The sequence below is a fragment of the Glycine max genome, chromosome 7 (assembly GCF_000004515.6).
Source record: "Glycine max cultivar Williams 82 chromosome 7, Glycine_max_v4.0, whole genome shotgun sequence".
Taxonomy (NCBI): domain Eukaryota; kingdom Viridiplantae; phylum Streptophyta; class Magnoliopsida; order Fabales; family Fabaceae; genus Glycine; species Glycine max.
Genome location: NC_038243.2, coordinates 3,510,135 through 3,528,495, shown reverse-complemented (window position 1 = coordinate 3,528,495; position 18,361 = coordinate 3,510,135). Strand labels below are relative to the sequence as shown.

Genomic DNA, 18,361 nt, shown 5'->3' with positions numbered 1-18,361 from the left:
AAGAAATTAAATTTAAAAAGGCAAGAATAATAAAATAAACAAGAGAATAAAAATGATTTAAGGATGTAATTATCCTGGGGACTAGCATCTCCAACTATCCTTGATCCAATATTAATGTTTTATCTATTAACTGCTTTCTCAATTTTTACCCATGTTTGCTAATATGTTCAAGAGTGATCCTTCATGATGAAGAGTCTAACTTATGTATTGTCTCCCAAATCTATTTGCAAAGATTAAATCATAAACCACATTAAGTATGAAGATGTATGCAGAGGCATAACAAAGTCACTTTATCCTTAGTAATGTAATGTTGAGATGTTATTTTTCAATTTTTTAGACATTACCATTTTCCAATGTATAATCCCTAAAAACATATGCATGAATGGCCAAATCACATAGAGATGGAGAGAAGAAAGAGACAATAAAAATTAAAATTGCAATAATAGATAAGAAAAACATTTACATTACAAGCGCATTGGCTGCTAGTAAGAAAAGGAAAAATGACTAAGAAGGAGAGTTTCCCCCAAGAGAAAGACCCAGACTTTGGATAGCTTTAAGACTCGGTGTGTCTTTTACTTCTGCTTTCTCCTCCTTATATAGACACCAAATAACTTAATTTTCACACTGACTTCGTACTTAATGTGGACTTTCGCACTAAGCGTGTGTTTGGGCTTTGTGTTGGATTTTTTCGTGCGCTAAGCGAGCTGTCCATTTTTTTTAAATTTTTCTTCAATGTTTTGTCTTCCATTCTTTGCCTCAAATTTTCTTCAAAGCACTTGAATTCTTCTTTTCTTGACTTCTACTAATAGAAAATAGCAAAAATATTAGTTTTTTCATTATTTCATTAAAAGCAATAATAAAATAAAGAAATTACACTCATTTATTAGTCAAAATTAACTATCAAATTAGTTTATATTTCGTAGTTATCAGATTTCTCTATTTGGAAAATTTTGATATTTCAATTTTAAATTGCTTGATTTTGATCTCTCATAATTTTAAATGATACTTTTGGCTTGTCCTTTAACTAAAATATTCTATAAACTTGGTACATATGTTTAACTTTGTGCTTTTTTGTCACCTTGCATGACTAACTCCGATCAAAAATTGATTGATCAGTTTTATTGAGATACTTTCTGACGATCATTTTTTTTTATCTATAAAACTAAAATTCAAAATTTTAGTTAAGCATTAATTAGCTTAATTTCACTCTGATCAATATCATATAGACCAACTCTATCCTTTTGCATAGGAAGTTGTCTTATCACTCTAGTTGTAGCCTTTTGTCTTTTTAGCTAGGTTGGAGAGTTGGACCACTTGGTAAATTCTTCCTTTTTAATTTGTTTCTTCAAACACTTAATGAAAATTCAAGCTTGTTGCATTCACCATTTTACTGATATAAATTTGAGATTCTTCGAGATCTTTTAAAACATGTTTGTTACAACTTTTTTCATAGAAAGACAGTTTTTTTTATTATTAAAAAACACTTTTAAGAAAACATCTATATAAAATTAAAATTACTCTTTTTATTTTACTCTACTAGCAATTCATTAGTTTGAATGAAATTGAGTTTAGTCGGAAAAGAATGTCATTAAAAGGAAAAATTCTACTAAAAATAGTTAGTAAAATTTTTTGACAAAAAATAATTATCAATTAAGTTGATAAATACCCCCACACCAATAACATAGTTAAAAAAATATTAAATTTTTATCAATATAAGTTATACATAAAAAGGAATAGTATCTCATTAAATCATGAATCTATTAATGTTTTTATAAATATATTAATAGTATATTCTTCAAATGTTAAAATTTTAATTATATATTAATTATATTAACGATTTAATTAATTTTTTTATTCTTTCTACTCATATTATTTCTAACATTTATAAATTATTAATTGATATTTTGTTAAAAAAATTATCAATGGAAATAATATATTAAAGGAATGGTATGTAATTAAAATATCATTCTATTAATGCCTTCATACATATTAGTAGTATATACTCTCTAAATGTTAAAATTTTAATTATATATTATTTCTATTAATATTAATATTTATATAATAAATAGTATAATAGTATTTTATGCATATATCTCACCATAATTTCAATATTTTTTTAATCTTTTAATTATCACTTTAGAAATTAAAGTTAATAAAATTATATTATTATTGTTGTTGGAACAACAAGATCCAACTACAATTTGGATTCTCTCTAATAAAAATGAAAATTATGAATTTTCACTTCATTTTGACCGGATTTAGAGGAGGGAAGGAGAGAAAAGAAAGAAGAAGGTAAAGAGAACAAATAATAAATGTAATAAATAGCGTGTGATTGCTTATGCGTATAAAACATGATATTATAATATTTTTACCTTCAATATTGATGAAATACACGGAAGTTATACGATAAGAATTGTTGATTATGATTTTGATTTTTGGCTTGTGCGTATAAAAAATAATATATTGAAATATTCTATCAGTATTCTATTAGTAAAAAATGTTCAATTGTAGTTACAAATATATAATATGATAGAAAATGCAAAAAAAATAAAGAAAAAAAAAGAGTTATTCAATTGTAAATGAGTAAAATAAATATTTATTAATTAGAACTCAGTCAAAATCTGAATAGTCAATTATATTCTCTCCCTTCATTAATTAGTGTTAAATGACCAATCAGCAGTTGCAAATCTGATGCATTGTATTGCCTTGACTGGGAAAACGCTAAGCTACACTTGAGAGCTTCCCAGCTGTAACTTGTTCTGCTGCCTATAAATTTAACTCCAATGCACTGTAAATCTTCACACCAACCAAAATCACTTTTCTCTCTCTAATTTCTTCATAGTAAAGCATTACTCAAATTATGTCTGTAGAAGCAGATTCTTTAGGCATGGAAGGAGACAATGACACATGGAAGGAGACACCAAAAAATCATCTCATGAAAGAGAGAACAGACTCTCTCAATCTAGAGGCTGGTAGAGTTTCTATGACTTCAACCCATTTCTCCAAGGTTAATTTTTTTTCTCACCACCTTTTTCTCCCTATCATTCTCTCTTTTAGCATATAGTACATTATGTATACATAACTTCTTTTTTTTAATATAAAATTATATCATCTGTTTGGAAATAGATTCCGTGCATTCACACGTTCATGAATCGAAACGGTTTACTGAAAATGAAATAATTTGCATCTCAAATATATATTTTTAGATTTATCGAAATACAATAGGTGTCATTTGAATAAATTTCGATCCTCCCTTGTTCTCAAATAGTTGTTCAAGTCACTTTTGTCAATTGTAATCAAGGAATGGATCCTCTCACTTAGAAAAAAAAAATTATGGTCATGTGTTATGATGCCAGACCATTTAATCTCTCATCTATATTATAGAAGCATAATTATATTTTAAAATTTATTGAAGGAGTAGGAATTCATGGAGTGGAAATGTCACTGCAAAGAATGCATTTCCCAAGAAGTAATCATGACATTTTATAACTATTTAGATAATAAAAATCAAATTTTGTGTGGTGCTGTGTACAACTTTTGTATCCCATATAATCCTTAGTTTCTGAATGGTGATTATTAACAGTTGGATTGGAGGACTACTCTGAGTTTAGCCTTTCAAAGCATAGGAATTGTGTATGGTGATATTGGCACATCCCCACTTTACGTGTTTTCAGGCATCTTCACCAATGGTATCCATCACAATGAAGACATTCTGGGGGTTTTGTCTCTCATAATCTACACCATTGTGATCATACCCATGATTAAGTATGTCTTCATTGTACTGCATGCTAATGACCATGGCAATGGTAAGATAGAGATACAGGACAAAATTTTCACAATTGATGTTTATTCACAAATTAAAATTTAATCTTTAATTTTGATAATTGTTCTCATATGGATGTTATTCACAAATTAAAATTAATATTTTACTCAACTCTTTTTTTTTTCTTTTTAATTCTGGTTAAAGGGCAATGACTTTTTTCTTTTACAAAGAAATGATGTTGAATATTTCTAATTCTAAATAATAAATACCCTCCAGTCAAAGGTGGACCCAACTACTTTCTATTTCCTTAAAAAGCTGCCAATGCTATGTACATTTTCCTACGTTTTCAGATTTGGGATTGAAATTTGTCCTTAACCTATTTAATCATAACGCGGTTTCTTTTTCAAACTAGGTAAATGACAACTCAGTTCAAAATAAATACTAACATGATTCCCTTGCATTAATTAGGTGGGGCATTTGCACTCTATTCGTTGATATGTAGGCATGCCAAGGTGAGTTTAATTCCAAATCAACAACCAGAGGACAAGAAGCTTTCACATTACAGACTAGAAACACCATCTCATAATCTGAATAGAGCCCAAAAGTTAAAGCAAAAGCTTGAGAACAGTTATTTTGCTCGTGTTGTGCTTGTACTTGTAACCATGTTGGGGACTTCCATGGTCATAGGAGACGGCATTTTTACTCCATCAATTTCAGGTTAATAAATTATTTGCTAGCTTTCATTAATTTATTATAGTATTATTCATTTATGTTTGTTAAATAAATTGAAGTAGTGAATTACTAGTATTAAATGAAGTAAAAATCAAGACAAATGGATCCTTAATTAACGACAAATACTAGTGTGAGTCACATTACTCACATAATGACGTGTTTGTATTAAATTCATCTAAATAATAATAAAAAATAACTTTTTACACAAAAAAGTGATATAAAAACAGTATAATATGAAAACATATTTAATGACATTGACCATTTTGACCATTTAGATTTTGAATGGAGACTTGTCATAAACATATTGTTCAAATGTGTATGCAGTTCTTTCTGCAGTGAGCGGGATCAGTACCTCCTTAGGTCAAGGTACTTGTATTATTAACCCTCTACCCTTTTTTTTTTTTTAAGTTTATTGTAATTAATGATAATCATTATAATATTTTAATAATTTATTTTTTCAGAAGTTGTCGTGGGGATCTCTATAGCAATATTGATCGCCCTTTTTTCTCTGCAACGATTTGGCACTGACAAAGTAGGATCTTCATTTGCTCCAATTCTCTTGGTGTGGTTTTCATTCATTGCCGGAATTGGCATCTACAATTTATTTAAACATGACATTGGAGTATTACGTGCTTTCAATCCAAAATATATATTTGACTTTTTCAAACGGAACGGTAAACAAGGATGGCTATCATTCGGTGGAGTCTTACTATGCATCACAGGTGAGTAGGCAGAGTAGCATATTGAACCATCTTTTTTCATTAATATTTTTAATTAGTTAAGTTGCATCATTCTTTAAGTTTAATTCTAACTAATGTAAATGTATGCATAATTATAGGGTCTGAGGCAATGTTTGCTGACTTGGGTCACTTTAGTGTGCGAGCCATTCAAGTAAGTAAAAAATTTTGGAATATAATATACAGGACCTTCAGCTTATGGCATATTAAAGGTTAATGATTGTTGCACGTCATTTCCTTTATATTATATATCTGTATTTCTTAGACAAGGATTATTAGTAATAGAAAAAAAATGTTATGCAACAGTTTTTGCTAAAATCACACAAACAGTGACTTGTCAAATCTCATTTTATATTTTTCTAATTTTTAATCAATGAGTCGAAAATTATAAAAACACCCACATGAGTGAAATTGTGCAGACACTCTTCTTACTGAATAGCCAACCTCTCATTACTATTTGTTATTGTTGTGCAAAACTCACATGACTTTTAAAAGGAAACAAATAAACCATGACAAAACAGTGTGCTTTTTCTATCAAAATAAAATTATATTCTGAAATTCAGTTTTGTTATAATTAGAATTAAACTGATATTATAATGTATGTTGCAGATTAGCTTCTCTTTTGTTGTATTTCCTTCAATACTGATTGCATATATTGGACAAGCTGCATATCTACGAAAGTTCCCTGAGAAAGTGTCTAATACATTCTATGCAAGTATACCTGGTACATCTCTTAAATTTAAAAGATCTATTGATACATTTTTTTATAATATAATCCATGGTTTAATTGGAATTTCCTTTTTTTTATTCCCTACACTGTCAATAAAATGCAGACCACTTATATTGGCCAACATTTGTTGTTGCTGTTGCTGCTGCCATCATAGCCAGTCAAGCAATGATTTCAGGAGCATTTTCTGTTATATCCCAAGCACAAAGTCTGGGTTGTTTCCCAAGAGTTAAGGTTGTGCATACTTCCACTAAGCACAGGGGCCAAGTGTATATTCCTGAGGTCAACTTCATGTTCATGATTGCATGTATTGTAGTCACTGCTGCCTTCAAGACCTCTGAAAAAATGACTCATGCATATGGTAACTACACTCATAATCTCCCCTCTCTCACACACACTCACATCATACATTTGTGTACTTAAAAAAAAAACTCTAAGCTTTGTTGTATTAGCACAACATGACAAGAGGCGAAGTTTTATGTTTAATGCAGGGATTGCAGTAGTTTGTGATATGCTAATCACAACAATCTTGGTTTCCCTTATAATGCTGGTTATATGGAAGAAAAGTATATGGGTGGTTGCTCTCTTCTTGCCAGTCGGTTGCATTGAGCTTCTTTATTTATCATCACAACTGACTAAATTCACAAAGGGAGGGTTTGTTCCTCTTCTATTAGCTTTCTTCTTGACAATATTCATGGGAATTTGGCACTACGTGCAAAAGGAAAGGTACATGTTTGAACTCAAGAACAAGGTTTCCTCCGAGTATGTGAGACAACTGGCTAACAACGCAAACATAAATCGCATACCCGGAATTGGACTTTTGTATTCTGAGCTTGTACAAGGCATTCCCCCTATATTCCCACACTTCATTGCTAGCATTCCATCCATTCATTCAATTGTGGTATTTGTTTCCATCAAGGCTATTCCTATTGCAACAGTTGCATTGGAAGAGAGGTTTCTGTTTCGACAAGAATGGCCTAGAGAATATAGAATATTTCGTTGTGTTGTGAGGCATGGTTACAGGGATGTGCTTGGGGATCATGTGGTGTTTGAGTCACAGTTAGTGCAACAACTGAAGGAATTTATAAGACAAGAGAGCTTCATGGTTGAGTCTGAGGGAACAACAACTGGTGAACAAGAGCCTATTCCTGCCAACGAGGATGAGATGGCTGACATGCAGCAAGGTTTCAGTTCCACTATTAATGTTACATCAGCTCAAGAAGGAAAAGCTAGGACTAGTAGTTCTTCTGCTAGTGCAAGAGTAATCCCAGATCAAGGTGCTATAGTTGTGTCTCGTGCCTCTTCAGATTCAGTTCAACCACTTGGGGTGACTAAGGGAGTTGAAGAGGAGATCAAGTTTATAGAAAAGGCAATGGAGAGTGGTGTGGTGTATATGCTGGGGGAAGCAGAGGTAGTGGCAGACCCAAAATCATCTATCTTCAATAAGATAGTTGTCAACTATGCTTATAGCTTCCTGAGGAAGAACTTTCGCGAGGGGGATAAATCGATGGCAATCCCTCGTAACAAACTTCTCAAAGTTGGAATGACATATGAAATATGACATGACATACTCTATTATAAATAATTAAGATATAATGAGTAAGAGGGACTACTTGCCTCAGCTTGTTGCAGTGTCTAACTAAATAGTTTGTATTTGTTTTTAAATGTTATGGTGTATGGCAATGTTTTCTCAACTCCATGTGAAGGCCTATATCCATTTTAAGATTCTAGTGTGAGTCTCTGTAGGTAAAACATTTTAAAACCACTTAATTATCTCATTAGAAGCTCTCTAGATACACTTGACTGTGTTAATTAAGGTTTATGTTGAAGTCTAATCCTCTATGGCGTTCCTTGTATAAATTTTTTGTTCTTCTTTTCTGTCTTTTAGCATATATGTTAGAATTTGGAATTTTTTCTAGATGTCATTTTAGATATTTCTACATTCCAGTAAATTTGGTTAAAGTTGCGGGTTGATGATATTTACTTTTGCAGCTTAGTCATGATTACTTTTTGCTCTACCCGTTACCCAATAAAAGAGTTTTTATTTTTATAGCTTGTGTTGTAACACTTCATATATATGTGCAAAATTGAATATATACAAGAGCCCGGTTTCACTCATTTTTTTCTTTGTATGTGTGTAGTTGTTGGTTTCTTTGGTTTCTTCTGATAGTTTGATGTTCAGTTCGATGTATAGTTTGTTTGAATTTTCAGTCTAATAGATGATATTGAGTCTCGTAATATGATATCAAGAGTTTCATTGATCTTATAGGATTTGTGAAGGAAAAACCATAGACTATAAGGGAGAGAAAATAAAGTGAGGGAACCAATAAGGAAACCCATAAAAAAAAACCCACTCAAACATAAAAATGGCTTCTACCCGTAATTCTTTGCCTCCGCCTCCTATACATATTTGCAAGTAAAAACTACCATCTGTGAGTTGTGAAAATGAGAACTTAGTCTCAGAGCTTAGAGTTTATGGGATGCGGTGGAAAATGGTAGCAATTCACCTCTTTTACCAAACAGCCCATTCATAGCTCAGATAAGAAATCATCAATGGTGAAGTGGTGGAGGAAGGGAGAGCACTTACCATTAAACATATAGCACTAAGTGATGATGTATTTATCAAGGATCCTGAATCTTGAGACTGCAAAAGAGACTTGGGACAAATTGAAGGAGTTCCAAGGAAGAGAATGAAGGGAATTAAAATACAATTTAATTAAATTTAAATAAAGTAATTACTTTTTTCATAATTCATATTTTATTTTAAATATATTTTTTTCCAATTATATTTTGAAAAAAATAATTTTTTTAAACATGCATATCAATAAGTTAAACTAAAAACATTTTAAGAAAAATATTATTTAAACAATGAATAACTAATTCTGGTTGTGCAAAATGCAATTTCTTATCAATTAAACATTATTTTTCGTGTTGAGAAGTAAATATATTTACTTAACCAATTAAACATTTAAAAATTGCAAATTAATACCATTGAGTCATAATTTAATTCTAGTGAACAATATACCCTTTGAAGACCACATGTTGGTCAAAAGGTGACAATTAACTTGATCCTCCTCAACTTTAATTTTTAGACCTACAATGACGGCCTTAGAACCTTAATCCTTGTGCATGTTACTCCAACAGCAATTACTAGGCCAATCTAACTGGGTTTAACTTGCTCCACAATTAGCCGCCACATGGGATAACCCATAATAACAACAAAAAAATGCAGCACAATTGCAACAATGAATAGTTGCATAATGATGAAAAATGTTGCCTGCAAAAATGACAATCACGTAGGAGAGAGAGAAAGAGAGAAGAGAGAGACGAAAAGCGAGCAAGAGACAGAGAGAAGAATTATGAATTATTTTTTTTTTAAGAAACTAGGAGTATATCAAGAACATAGGAACATAGTCCGGATAGCTAGCAGATCTTATAATTAATAATTCTTAAAAGGGTATTGTTTAGAATATTTGAACAGAAAAGTAGTACGTATTTGCATGCATACAATTGAAAACCTAAAGAAGACGAAATATTATTCTACTAATTTTTCTCTTACGATCATATATATAAACTTTCAATGCGGCTCTGGCCTATTAACAGATCTTTCTCCTTCTCACGAATCTTCTCAGTATCGGCTTTGAAACTTTCAACGGCAAAGCTGAAAGTATCTCTAAGGGTTCGTTCCCTGAACAGCAAATCCTTCAAGGCTTTAGAGTTGAGATGGGAATTAACAGTGGTGAGAGAGTGCTCGAGGGATCGAATCCAGCCAAGAACCGTCCACAGAAAATCTGCCAAGTTCATGCAGAAGATCCAAAAGTCGTCTATGATTTCCGAAACAATATATGCAACGCTTCACAATACGCAAGACGAGTGCATGTAGGCGAGTTTGGCCTCAGTGTCGAAAGAAACATGCAAACGCACGTTGCGCTGGGCCGTGTTCTTGTTCTTGCTCACAGCTCAGCCTCAATCATAAATCTCTCGTCTTATATATTCCTCTTCAATTGTTGCACTAATTGAAACTCAAACACCAATTGATCCCCCAAGCACATTTTGGTAACCTATGAAGCACGGACACCCAATCCTTTGTCGTGTCGGTGTCGTGTCCGACACGACACCAACACCGACACCGACACGACACCGACGCCCGTTTCCGGATTGAATTTGATGTGTTTGACAGGTGTCCACATGTCCGTGTCGTGTTCGGTATCCGTGTCAGTACTTCATAGCCCTGTAACAATATAATGCGTCAGTGTGCCTCACAACACAACGAAAATATTCTTTAAGCATTATCATATTCGTTCATAACCAGATGGGTTGGGTTTTGTATTTACTCATCATGGATGCGGAATCTGGGAAGCGACATCGATGGCACCTTGACGATGATGATGTGAAACCAGCGATCAATGACAGCAGCAGCACTCTATACGTTTGTTAACAACTTCAAAGAGTTATCCTAACAACATGAATACATGACCCATGGAAAATGTGTTCACATGGATGGTCTAATCAGGTGAAGTTATAGACGTGTGTTCAGTTGTTCTGCAAACATATATGGTCATATAAAACTGTCTCTCCATTATAAATTAAAAAAATTACAACTAAATTCAGCAGATATACATTGAAATATTGTGAAACACTATATATTGTGAGTAATATGATATATAATTATATATTATATAAGTCATTAAAGGATATGTATAAGTTATATTGTGTTCTGTGATTTAATTTAAAGTTATATAAATCACAATATTTTCTAAAAGAATTTCACGTGGAATATATATAAACTCGTCCAATAATATGGTTTTTATAAAGTGAAATAGAAGAGTTATAATGAATTAATTTGTTAAAATAACTGAAAGAGGTTTTCCTATAATCTCGACAAATAAAATGTGCCAATACTTAACATTTGCACACGTTTGCTGTGTTTCTGGTCAAACATTTTCTTTTTGAATAAACAAAGTGCTCGAACACATATCAAAAATTGCCAAACCGTCCAGATGCAATTGCAATCACATCAAAAATGTCTTTGGCTACAACCAAACTCGATCCACCCCAATAGAAAAAGGAAGACATTCGGGATGATCGAACGACGAATTTTTTTACAAAATTAGGTGTTTTTGAATAATTATTTACGTGTAATATAAAATTTATTTACATGATAAGAGTGATTTTCTGTCATTAGTTTTTCGAGAAACACTACCTTGAGTGGTGTCATTATTTTCTACTTTTTACATCTGGTTATAATATAAATGATGTAGGAAATATATTTATACAAATATTTATAGAGACAAAAAAGAAAAGGAAAAAAATGGATAATAACACGGTTGATACCATAAAAAAATAGAAAATACTTTTGTGATATATTATATAAATAATATTATTCTAAAAATAAATAGCGTATAATGATAAAAAAATACAAAAATAAAGACACAATAAATATTGTGTTTGGGACAATGCTCTTAAAAACAAAACTAAACTCCGTTTATCATATAAACAAAACTATTCCACTTAAAAAAATGCATGTATTATTCAACATATTTCTTGAGAAATAATAATTTTTTGTTCTTTTTTTTACAATATTTGAAGAAATTTTTTCTTCTTCTCAAACGTAAGAATAAGATGACTGTTTTATTTATTTTTTTATTGTTGAAAGTCAGAGCTGAATTTTAAACTGGTATCATTTACGGCGTACTGTTTTTCCTTTAGATTTAAAACGACGTGGCATTTGCCCAAATTTCTAACACGCCATTCTCCTCCTTTTCAATCCTCTGTTCATCCGTCGATCGGCTCGGCTGGACCATCCTTGCCGCCGTTTGCCGCGGCATCTCCGGCCACTCTCTCTCATCGCCATTCAGGTTTCTCTCCCTTCCATTTACTCCAACCAATTATTCTTTCTTCTTTCGGAAATTCAAAATAAAGAAGAAAAATATAAAACCTAATGTCGTTGTTCCCTGCCTAGGACCTAATTAGATGATTTAAGCGCGCAAGATCTGGTTGTCGTATTTTAGGTTTCCTTGCCGTTTTGTTTTTTTTTTTTATCGCGATTTGATAGATCTAGTTCGTGGATCATAATTGCAATGACGATATGTTAGCTCAATTGGCGATGTGAGTTGCTACATCGTGCGCGGTGCATCTGTTTTTTCTATGAATTCGTTTGGTTTAATCAGCAATCACCTGTCATTGTTGCACTGCATGCGTTTCTCCAATTTTTGAAGGTGGATTGGTTATGTTGTTTCTTGTTTGATATTTTGGAATTTGATGAATATCTTTAGAACTGTGAAGTTCTACCCCGAAAGGGGAAAAAATTGAATTGTTTGATTTGATTGCTTATGTTGACGGATCAAACTAGGCTAGAAATTGTGGTATTGTGATTTAGTGGGCGTTAGGTGCTACTAGTATATGAATGGGGGTTAATTATTAATTATATTTTTAGTGGTCTATTTAGTATTCAATTATTGGATGAAGGGAAGGAAAATAAGGCTTGTGTTTTACAATTATAGTTTTTATCTGGCTCGAATCTGACTGACTTTGATTTGTCTCTGTCTCTTGGTTTGGTGTTGTAGTGTATTTTGGTTTAGTTGCAAAGTTTTAGAGTTGGATTGGAAGATTGTGAACTAAGAAAGATGGTGAAGTTGACTATGATTGCCCGTGTTACTGATGGTCTTCCGCTAGCTGAAGGACTGGATGATGGTCGTGATCTTAAAGATGCAGAATTTTACAAACAACAAGTCAAGGCTTTGTTTAAGAATCTCTCAAGAGGACATTATGAAGCATCAAGGATGTCAGTTGAAACTGGCCCTTATGTTTTTCAGTATCCTTATAGAATCATAGATATTGCATAATGCCATAATATGAAGGTGGTAGTAAAATTAGAACTTGCGTACATATTTCCCTTATCTTGTTTAAATACAATTCAGATGGCGCTTTTATATATTATATGCGTGTGAAAATTGGGATACTATCTTGTTGATCCACAACCTTTCTTCCTTAGCAAGTTCATTAGTTACTTTCTTGTCTTCAACTGTTTTTTGGGATCCATCATTTATGTGAGTTACATTTAGTTTTTAGAAAAATTGGCATTAACTTTATTTGGAAGAGTTTCATAGCCTAAAGTGACCTTAACAGAGTCTTAGTTATATTATAGAAGGACGTGTCTGTTACTTGACAATGTGTGATCGTGCATACCCTAAGAAACTAGCCTTTCAATATCTTGAAGAGCTGAGGAATGAGTTTGAGCGTGTTAATGGGTCTCAAATTGAAACTGCTGCTAGACCTTATGCCTTCATTAAGTTTGGTAAATATGACTTCCTATATTGTCATATACCATTATAGCATTATTCTCTTTTTCCTCTGGTGCTTAATCTACCTTTTTCTTTTCTTTTCCTTTTAATTGTTTAAAAGATACATTTATGCAGAAGACAAAGAAACTTTACCAGGATACACATACTCAGCGCAATATTGCAAAATTGAATGATGAACTCTATGAAGTTCACCAGATAATGACTCGGAATGTGCAGGAAGTTCTTGGTGTTGGTGAACAGTTGGACCGTAAGATATTTCTTGAATTCTCTGAATAATTTTAGTTTTATCATTGTCTGCTGATTGCTTTGAATGCAACATCCAAATTTGTTGTCACAAACTACCCTAATTTGAATATAGTATGGGAATTGAGGCCTCTATTATGTATGCATCCATTGTAGTTGGCTTTGCTTGATTGTCAGACACTTGGCTGGAGAAGAGATAAAGTTGCTGAAGTTTACAATGTCCAAGCTTCTTCTGTCCTTCTAAACTTGCCTATTAGATTTTCTGATAGAAATCTTTATTAGTTATCTCACAAGTTGTGGTTATTATCTTCACTTAAGGGATGATTGCTGCGTTAAATTAAATTAAAGGCTAAAGATGTATTTGGCCTCTTGATAATTTGGGAAAAGCTTCTGTAATGGAAAAGCAATCAAAGTGTGCCCCATTTAATGCTAAATTACAACATAAGAAGATTTTGAATAGGATATTAGTTTTATCCTTGCAACATGAATTTCAAATGCTTGCAATCTCCTGCTCCTAGTTTCTTAACCTGGACATGAGGATCTTATAAAGATTTTTCTCAGAAACTTCTACTAAGCTTTCCTAGTTCCACACTTCCATCTCCATTATTCTGATAGATGATCTCCTCTTATTTCCACTTCTAATGCAGCTTAATTTTTGTTTGTATGTTTTGGTGTATTTGATGGTTTAACTTGTGAAGTTTGAAATTTATATTCTATTTGATTTCAAATTCTAATTTGCAGAGGTCAGCCAAATGTCCAGTCGCTTATCATCAGAATCTCGCATATATGCTGATAAGGCTAGAGATTTAAATCGGCAGGTTAGTCATTTTATGTTTTCCTTCATCATCCACATGATATCTAATTTTTTTGCATTTTTTGGTAATCTACCTTTTTTTATATTGGATTATGACATGTGTTAATTTGACTTACCTCTGAAATACCATGCTGCAATTGGAAATTGCTTCCATAATTTAGATAGCATCAAAGAAACATGCAATGTGTGGATTTTTTGTCTTAGTTAGAATGTATGCTGTTATGCATTTTCTATTGGCTTTTGCCTAAATACAGTGACACAAATTTGAAACATGACACTTTCTGTACTTTTTGGTAATAAATCTTTCCATTAACTTGATGAAACATGGTTCACGTACTGGGGCTGTATTTTTGTTTTTTAAAATGTTCAACACTTTGAAATTTAAGCTTTTTTTGTGCTAGTGTTAGTTTGTGTAACCTATGGTTAATATGTAGTATTTTGTTGTCAAATAGAATTATTATAACCAGATGGTCTATCATCAAATGACATATATTGGATCAGTTGATGGTCTTTTTTATTTGTAAACTTTCATGAACAGGCGCAGACTGCCTATCCCTGCAGATAATGTATAGGTTAATATAGTGAGTATCTATAGGGTTTGTAAATGCAAGTTAGAGATATTCCTATATCACTATAATTTGGTTAAGTCATTCCTTGTTGTTTACCATTTCTCTGAAATCCCGATGATATTGTGCAGTGTGCATTTCTTTAATGCAAAACATTAGTTATTGTTAAATGATAAGTTGATGATTTTGAAGCCAATATAAGTATAACCCTGCGTAATGTTAGGAAGTGATTATTTGCGTTGAAGCTTCTGGCTTATATTTGGATTCTAGTTATATTCAGCATTGTGAATATATAATTTAAAATCAAATATTTGCTGTAGGCTTTGATTCGGAAGTGGGCCCCTGTTGCTATTGTTTTTGGAGTTGTCTTCGTACTTTTCTGGATCAAAAATAAACTATGGTGATCGAGCTCAGTATGACATTTAAAACATGGATTGCGATGCTGTGGCTTCTTGCTTTTCTCGCATGATTGTCCAGATTTGCACAGATTGGTGAGAACCCTTTATGCATAAGATGATGCCGACCTTTTCTTGACAACTTTGGTTTAGAAAAAACAAAAAAGACTATCCTTTGTTACATCTGGATCAGTCTTTCTGGAACAGAAACCTTTGACCTTTATAGTAAGGAGCCAGGATATGAGAAAACTTTATCCCCGTGGGGATGCATATAGGCATTTCTTCTTTATAATTCTCAATTATTTTCAGGATTATTGCGTTAATGAATTACCTCTTGGATTTTATTGTTTCCGTTTGAGCCGCTGAATGAGTATAATGATAGTGAGTAGTGTGGAATACTTGTTCTAAAACGGGGAAAGTCTATTTCATTTCGTTTTTTTACATTTTACCATAGTCAGGATCTGAGCTTTTAGAGACAGTTTGAATGGAAAAATTTAATAAGATAATTCAATTTTTTAAAGAATTTTAATTATTTTTCAGTGAAATAAGATGTTTGGATAAAAAAATTTAAAAGAAATTAAGATTTCAGTATTTTGTTTAGATATTTTAATTAACTTAAATAATAGGATTTCAAATTCTTTCAAAAAATGAAAGAATTTGAAATTCTGTTGTGAAAAGGAACATGTTTTCGCGCACCTTCATCATTTTCAACTGTTTTTCCCTCTTCTCTCTCTTGCAACATTTAGGATATGACGTCTTGACGAGTTCTGTCAACATCGTCTCAGGCTTCTCGACGTGCATGATGAGATTGGAGCTGCCTACCTATAGGTTGCGGTAGAGGTCGAAGACGAAGTCGATGAGGAAAGCGACACGGTAGGGGCCGGTCTTGTTGAAGTTAGATGCCGACTTACCATAGTCGGAGGGGTTGAAGCAGTATACAAGAAGGATGGAGAGGGGAGTCGTTGTTGGCGGCGGTGAGACACTCATTGTCGAGGAGGTGGAGGTCGTTGCGGAACCATACGAGGGCAGCGATATTGGAAGGGTCGCAAAGGCGGTGGGAAGAGAGGGACATGGAGGGGATTGATGGAGATGGTGGATTTGAAGGAGGTTTTGGAAGAAGCAGGGGTGGTGGAGAGAGAAAGGTGTGTGAGGGATGAGGCTTGGGTTGGGACTTTGAGCTTGCTTGGTTGAAGGGTGGTTGATGGGGATGTTCTTGGTTGGACTAAAGGAGAAAATAGTGAAGAGAGACAGAGAGAGAGAGTAGTTGCTTCATGCCCTGCTTCGGAATCCATTTTAGTTAACTCAACTCAACTCAAAGCTCTTCTTGACTTATGCCTTATATGCTACGTGGCTTCCATGAATTATACCATTATCATACTTTTTATTTTTTATATTTTTCATCTCATTTTTTAGTCTTATTTATCGATTAATTTTCATTTTTAAAATTGTTGAAGTGTATCTATTTTAAGTTTCTCCTTGTTAAATTATTATTATTTTATTTTCTAAAATTACTAAAATAAAAAAAATATAACTAATTTTACTTCTTTTTTTATTACAGGCTGAATCTTGTAATACAAAATTGAAACAATTTGTTTTTCTTCATTTTTATTCAAATATAAAATTGAGACTGTAATAAAAAATTTAATAGGCTCAATTTTTTAAATTGTTTCTATCCTATTTTTATAACTAATTTTACTTTTTTTTATTACAGGCTCAACTTTATTTTTACTAAAAAATTGTTTTATTCAAATATAAAATTTTAAAAAATAATGCATTTGATTATTTTATCAAAATAAGAAATGTTAAAAATGAAGAAATTTAATTTCTTTCTTCAATCATAAAATTTTAAAAATAAAGAAATTTAATATTTTATCCAAACACAAAATTTTAAGAATGAAAGAATTTAAATTGAAGTATTTAAAATTCTTAAAATTTAAATCCAAACACACTTTTAGTGTTTTGTTACATTTACATAAAGGTAAGTTCATCAATATTTTTTTAAAACTAATGTTGATACATTTAAATGAATTGTTCATGCACTAATTATAATGAGTAATGTGGAATACTCATTAAAATTGGTACGTTATATTAATACTTTTCCTCTTTTATTTGTACAATATTTTACATTTATTTTTTTTATTGTTTTTAACTATTCAAATGAAGAAAATTAATATATTTCTTTTTTTAATATAAGACAACAAAATGATACATATAATTAATAAATAAAAAAACAAAATGATACATAAACACTTGTACAATATATATACACCGCAATTTTATTCTTAATTCTTTTATATCTCTGGCTTTTTATTACATCTTAAATTTATATTTTTTTATCTCTATTTCACTTTAGGTGTTTAATTACACATTAAACTCTTTGTCCTTGCAATTAAAAAGTAACAACAAAGCCCTAAAGTCAAGACCTAAGATTCAAATTCTTTTTTAAGTTATATTTATTTATATTAATTAAAGTATAATAAGTTTTTTGTAGTCTGCATTTCATGGAACCCTTTTTTTAATCAGCAAAAGAATTTCATTATAACTAGGTGCCAAAAGTAATAAAATATTACAAGAATCTATAATCATAGCACATAAGTATTTATGTATAAAGTTTCGAGATAAAAAGAACAAAAAATATATGTAATAAATAATATGATGCAACAAAAAAATGATATAAAAAGAATATAAAGGATTCGCAGAATATTGTTTGTTTTGTGTGAATGTCTAACAATCATAACTCTTTATTTATTCAAATAATACGTCTTTTTACTTTATTTTCTTTTTTATTTTATCTCTCATATTTCTTTTCTCCATATTTCATTCTACATTTATTTAGTATGCATCGGTAATCTAATATTTTTTACACTCTCATATAATTATAAATTATGTATACTAAAATTAATGACTTTTGTAATGATTATTTTAAAGGTGATATATAGAATAATTTTTAATTAAATAACTATGTAATTTATTTACTGAGAACATATTAAAAGCAAACTCTTTCTTTTCTTATTGAAACATAGCATGAGTTTTTTATTATAATTAAAAAAGCATTTCTTTAAGATGAAAAAAGAACTTTT

The 18,361-nt window shown here is 31.5% G+C and overlaps 2 protein-coding genes and 1 pseudogene across 2 annotated transcripts; 2 read left to right on the top strand and 1 right to left on the bottom strand.

The window, feature by feature from the left end:
• The first annotated feature begins 2,397 nt into the window (after positions 1-2,397).
• LOC100798735 (potassium transporter 5) lies at positions 2,398-7,998 on the top strand. The gene is made up of 9 exons (XM_006583111.4): positions 2,398-3,007; positions 3,584-3,806; positions 4,232-4,480; positions 4,820-4,861; positions 4,957-5,217; positions 5,334-5,386; positions 5,842-5,956; positions 6,066-6,320; positions 6,451-7,998. The coding sequence occupies exons 1-9, from the start codon at positions 2,861-2,863 to the stop codon at positions 7,518-7,520; spliced, it is 2,415 nt and encodes an 804-aa protein (XP_006583174.1). The 5' UTR covers positions 2,398-2,860; the 3' UTR covers positions 7,521-7,998.
• Positions 7,999-11,604: 3,606 nt separating this feature from the next.
• LOC100795552 (25.3 kDa vesicle transport protein-like) lies at positions 11,605-15,801 on the top strand. Its single transcript, NM_001254173.3, has 6 exons — positions 11,605-11,817; positions 12,526-12,773; positions 13,096-13,256; positions 13,364-13,510; positions 14,248-14,324; positions 15,207-15,801. The coding sequence occupies exons 2-6, from the start codon at positions 12,586-12,588 to the stop codon at positions 15,288-15,290; spliced, it is 657 nt and encodes a 218-aa protein (NP_001241102.1). The 5' UTR covers positions 11,605-11,817; positions 12,526-12,585; the 3' UTR covers positions 15,291-15,801.
• LOC100811349 (blue-light photoreceptor PHR2-like) lies at positions 15,761-16,897 on the bottom strand (annotated as a pseudogene).
• Positions 16,898-18,361: the final 1,464 nt, after the last annotated feature.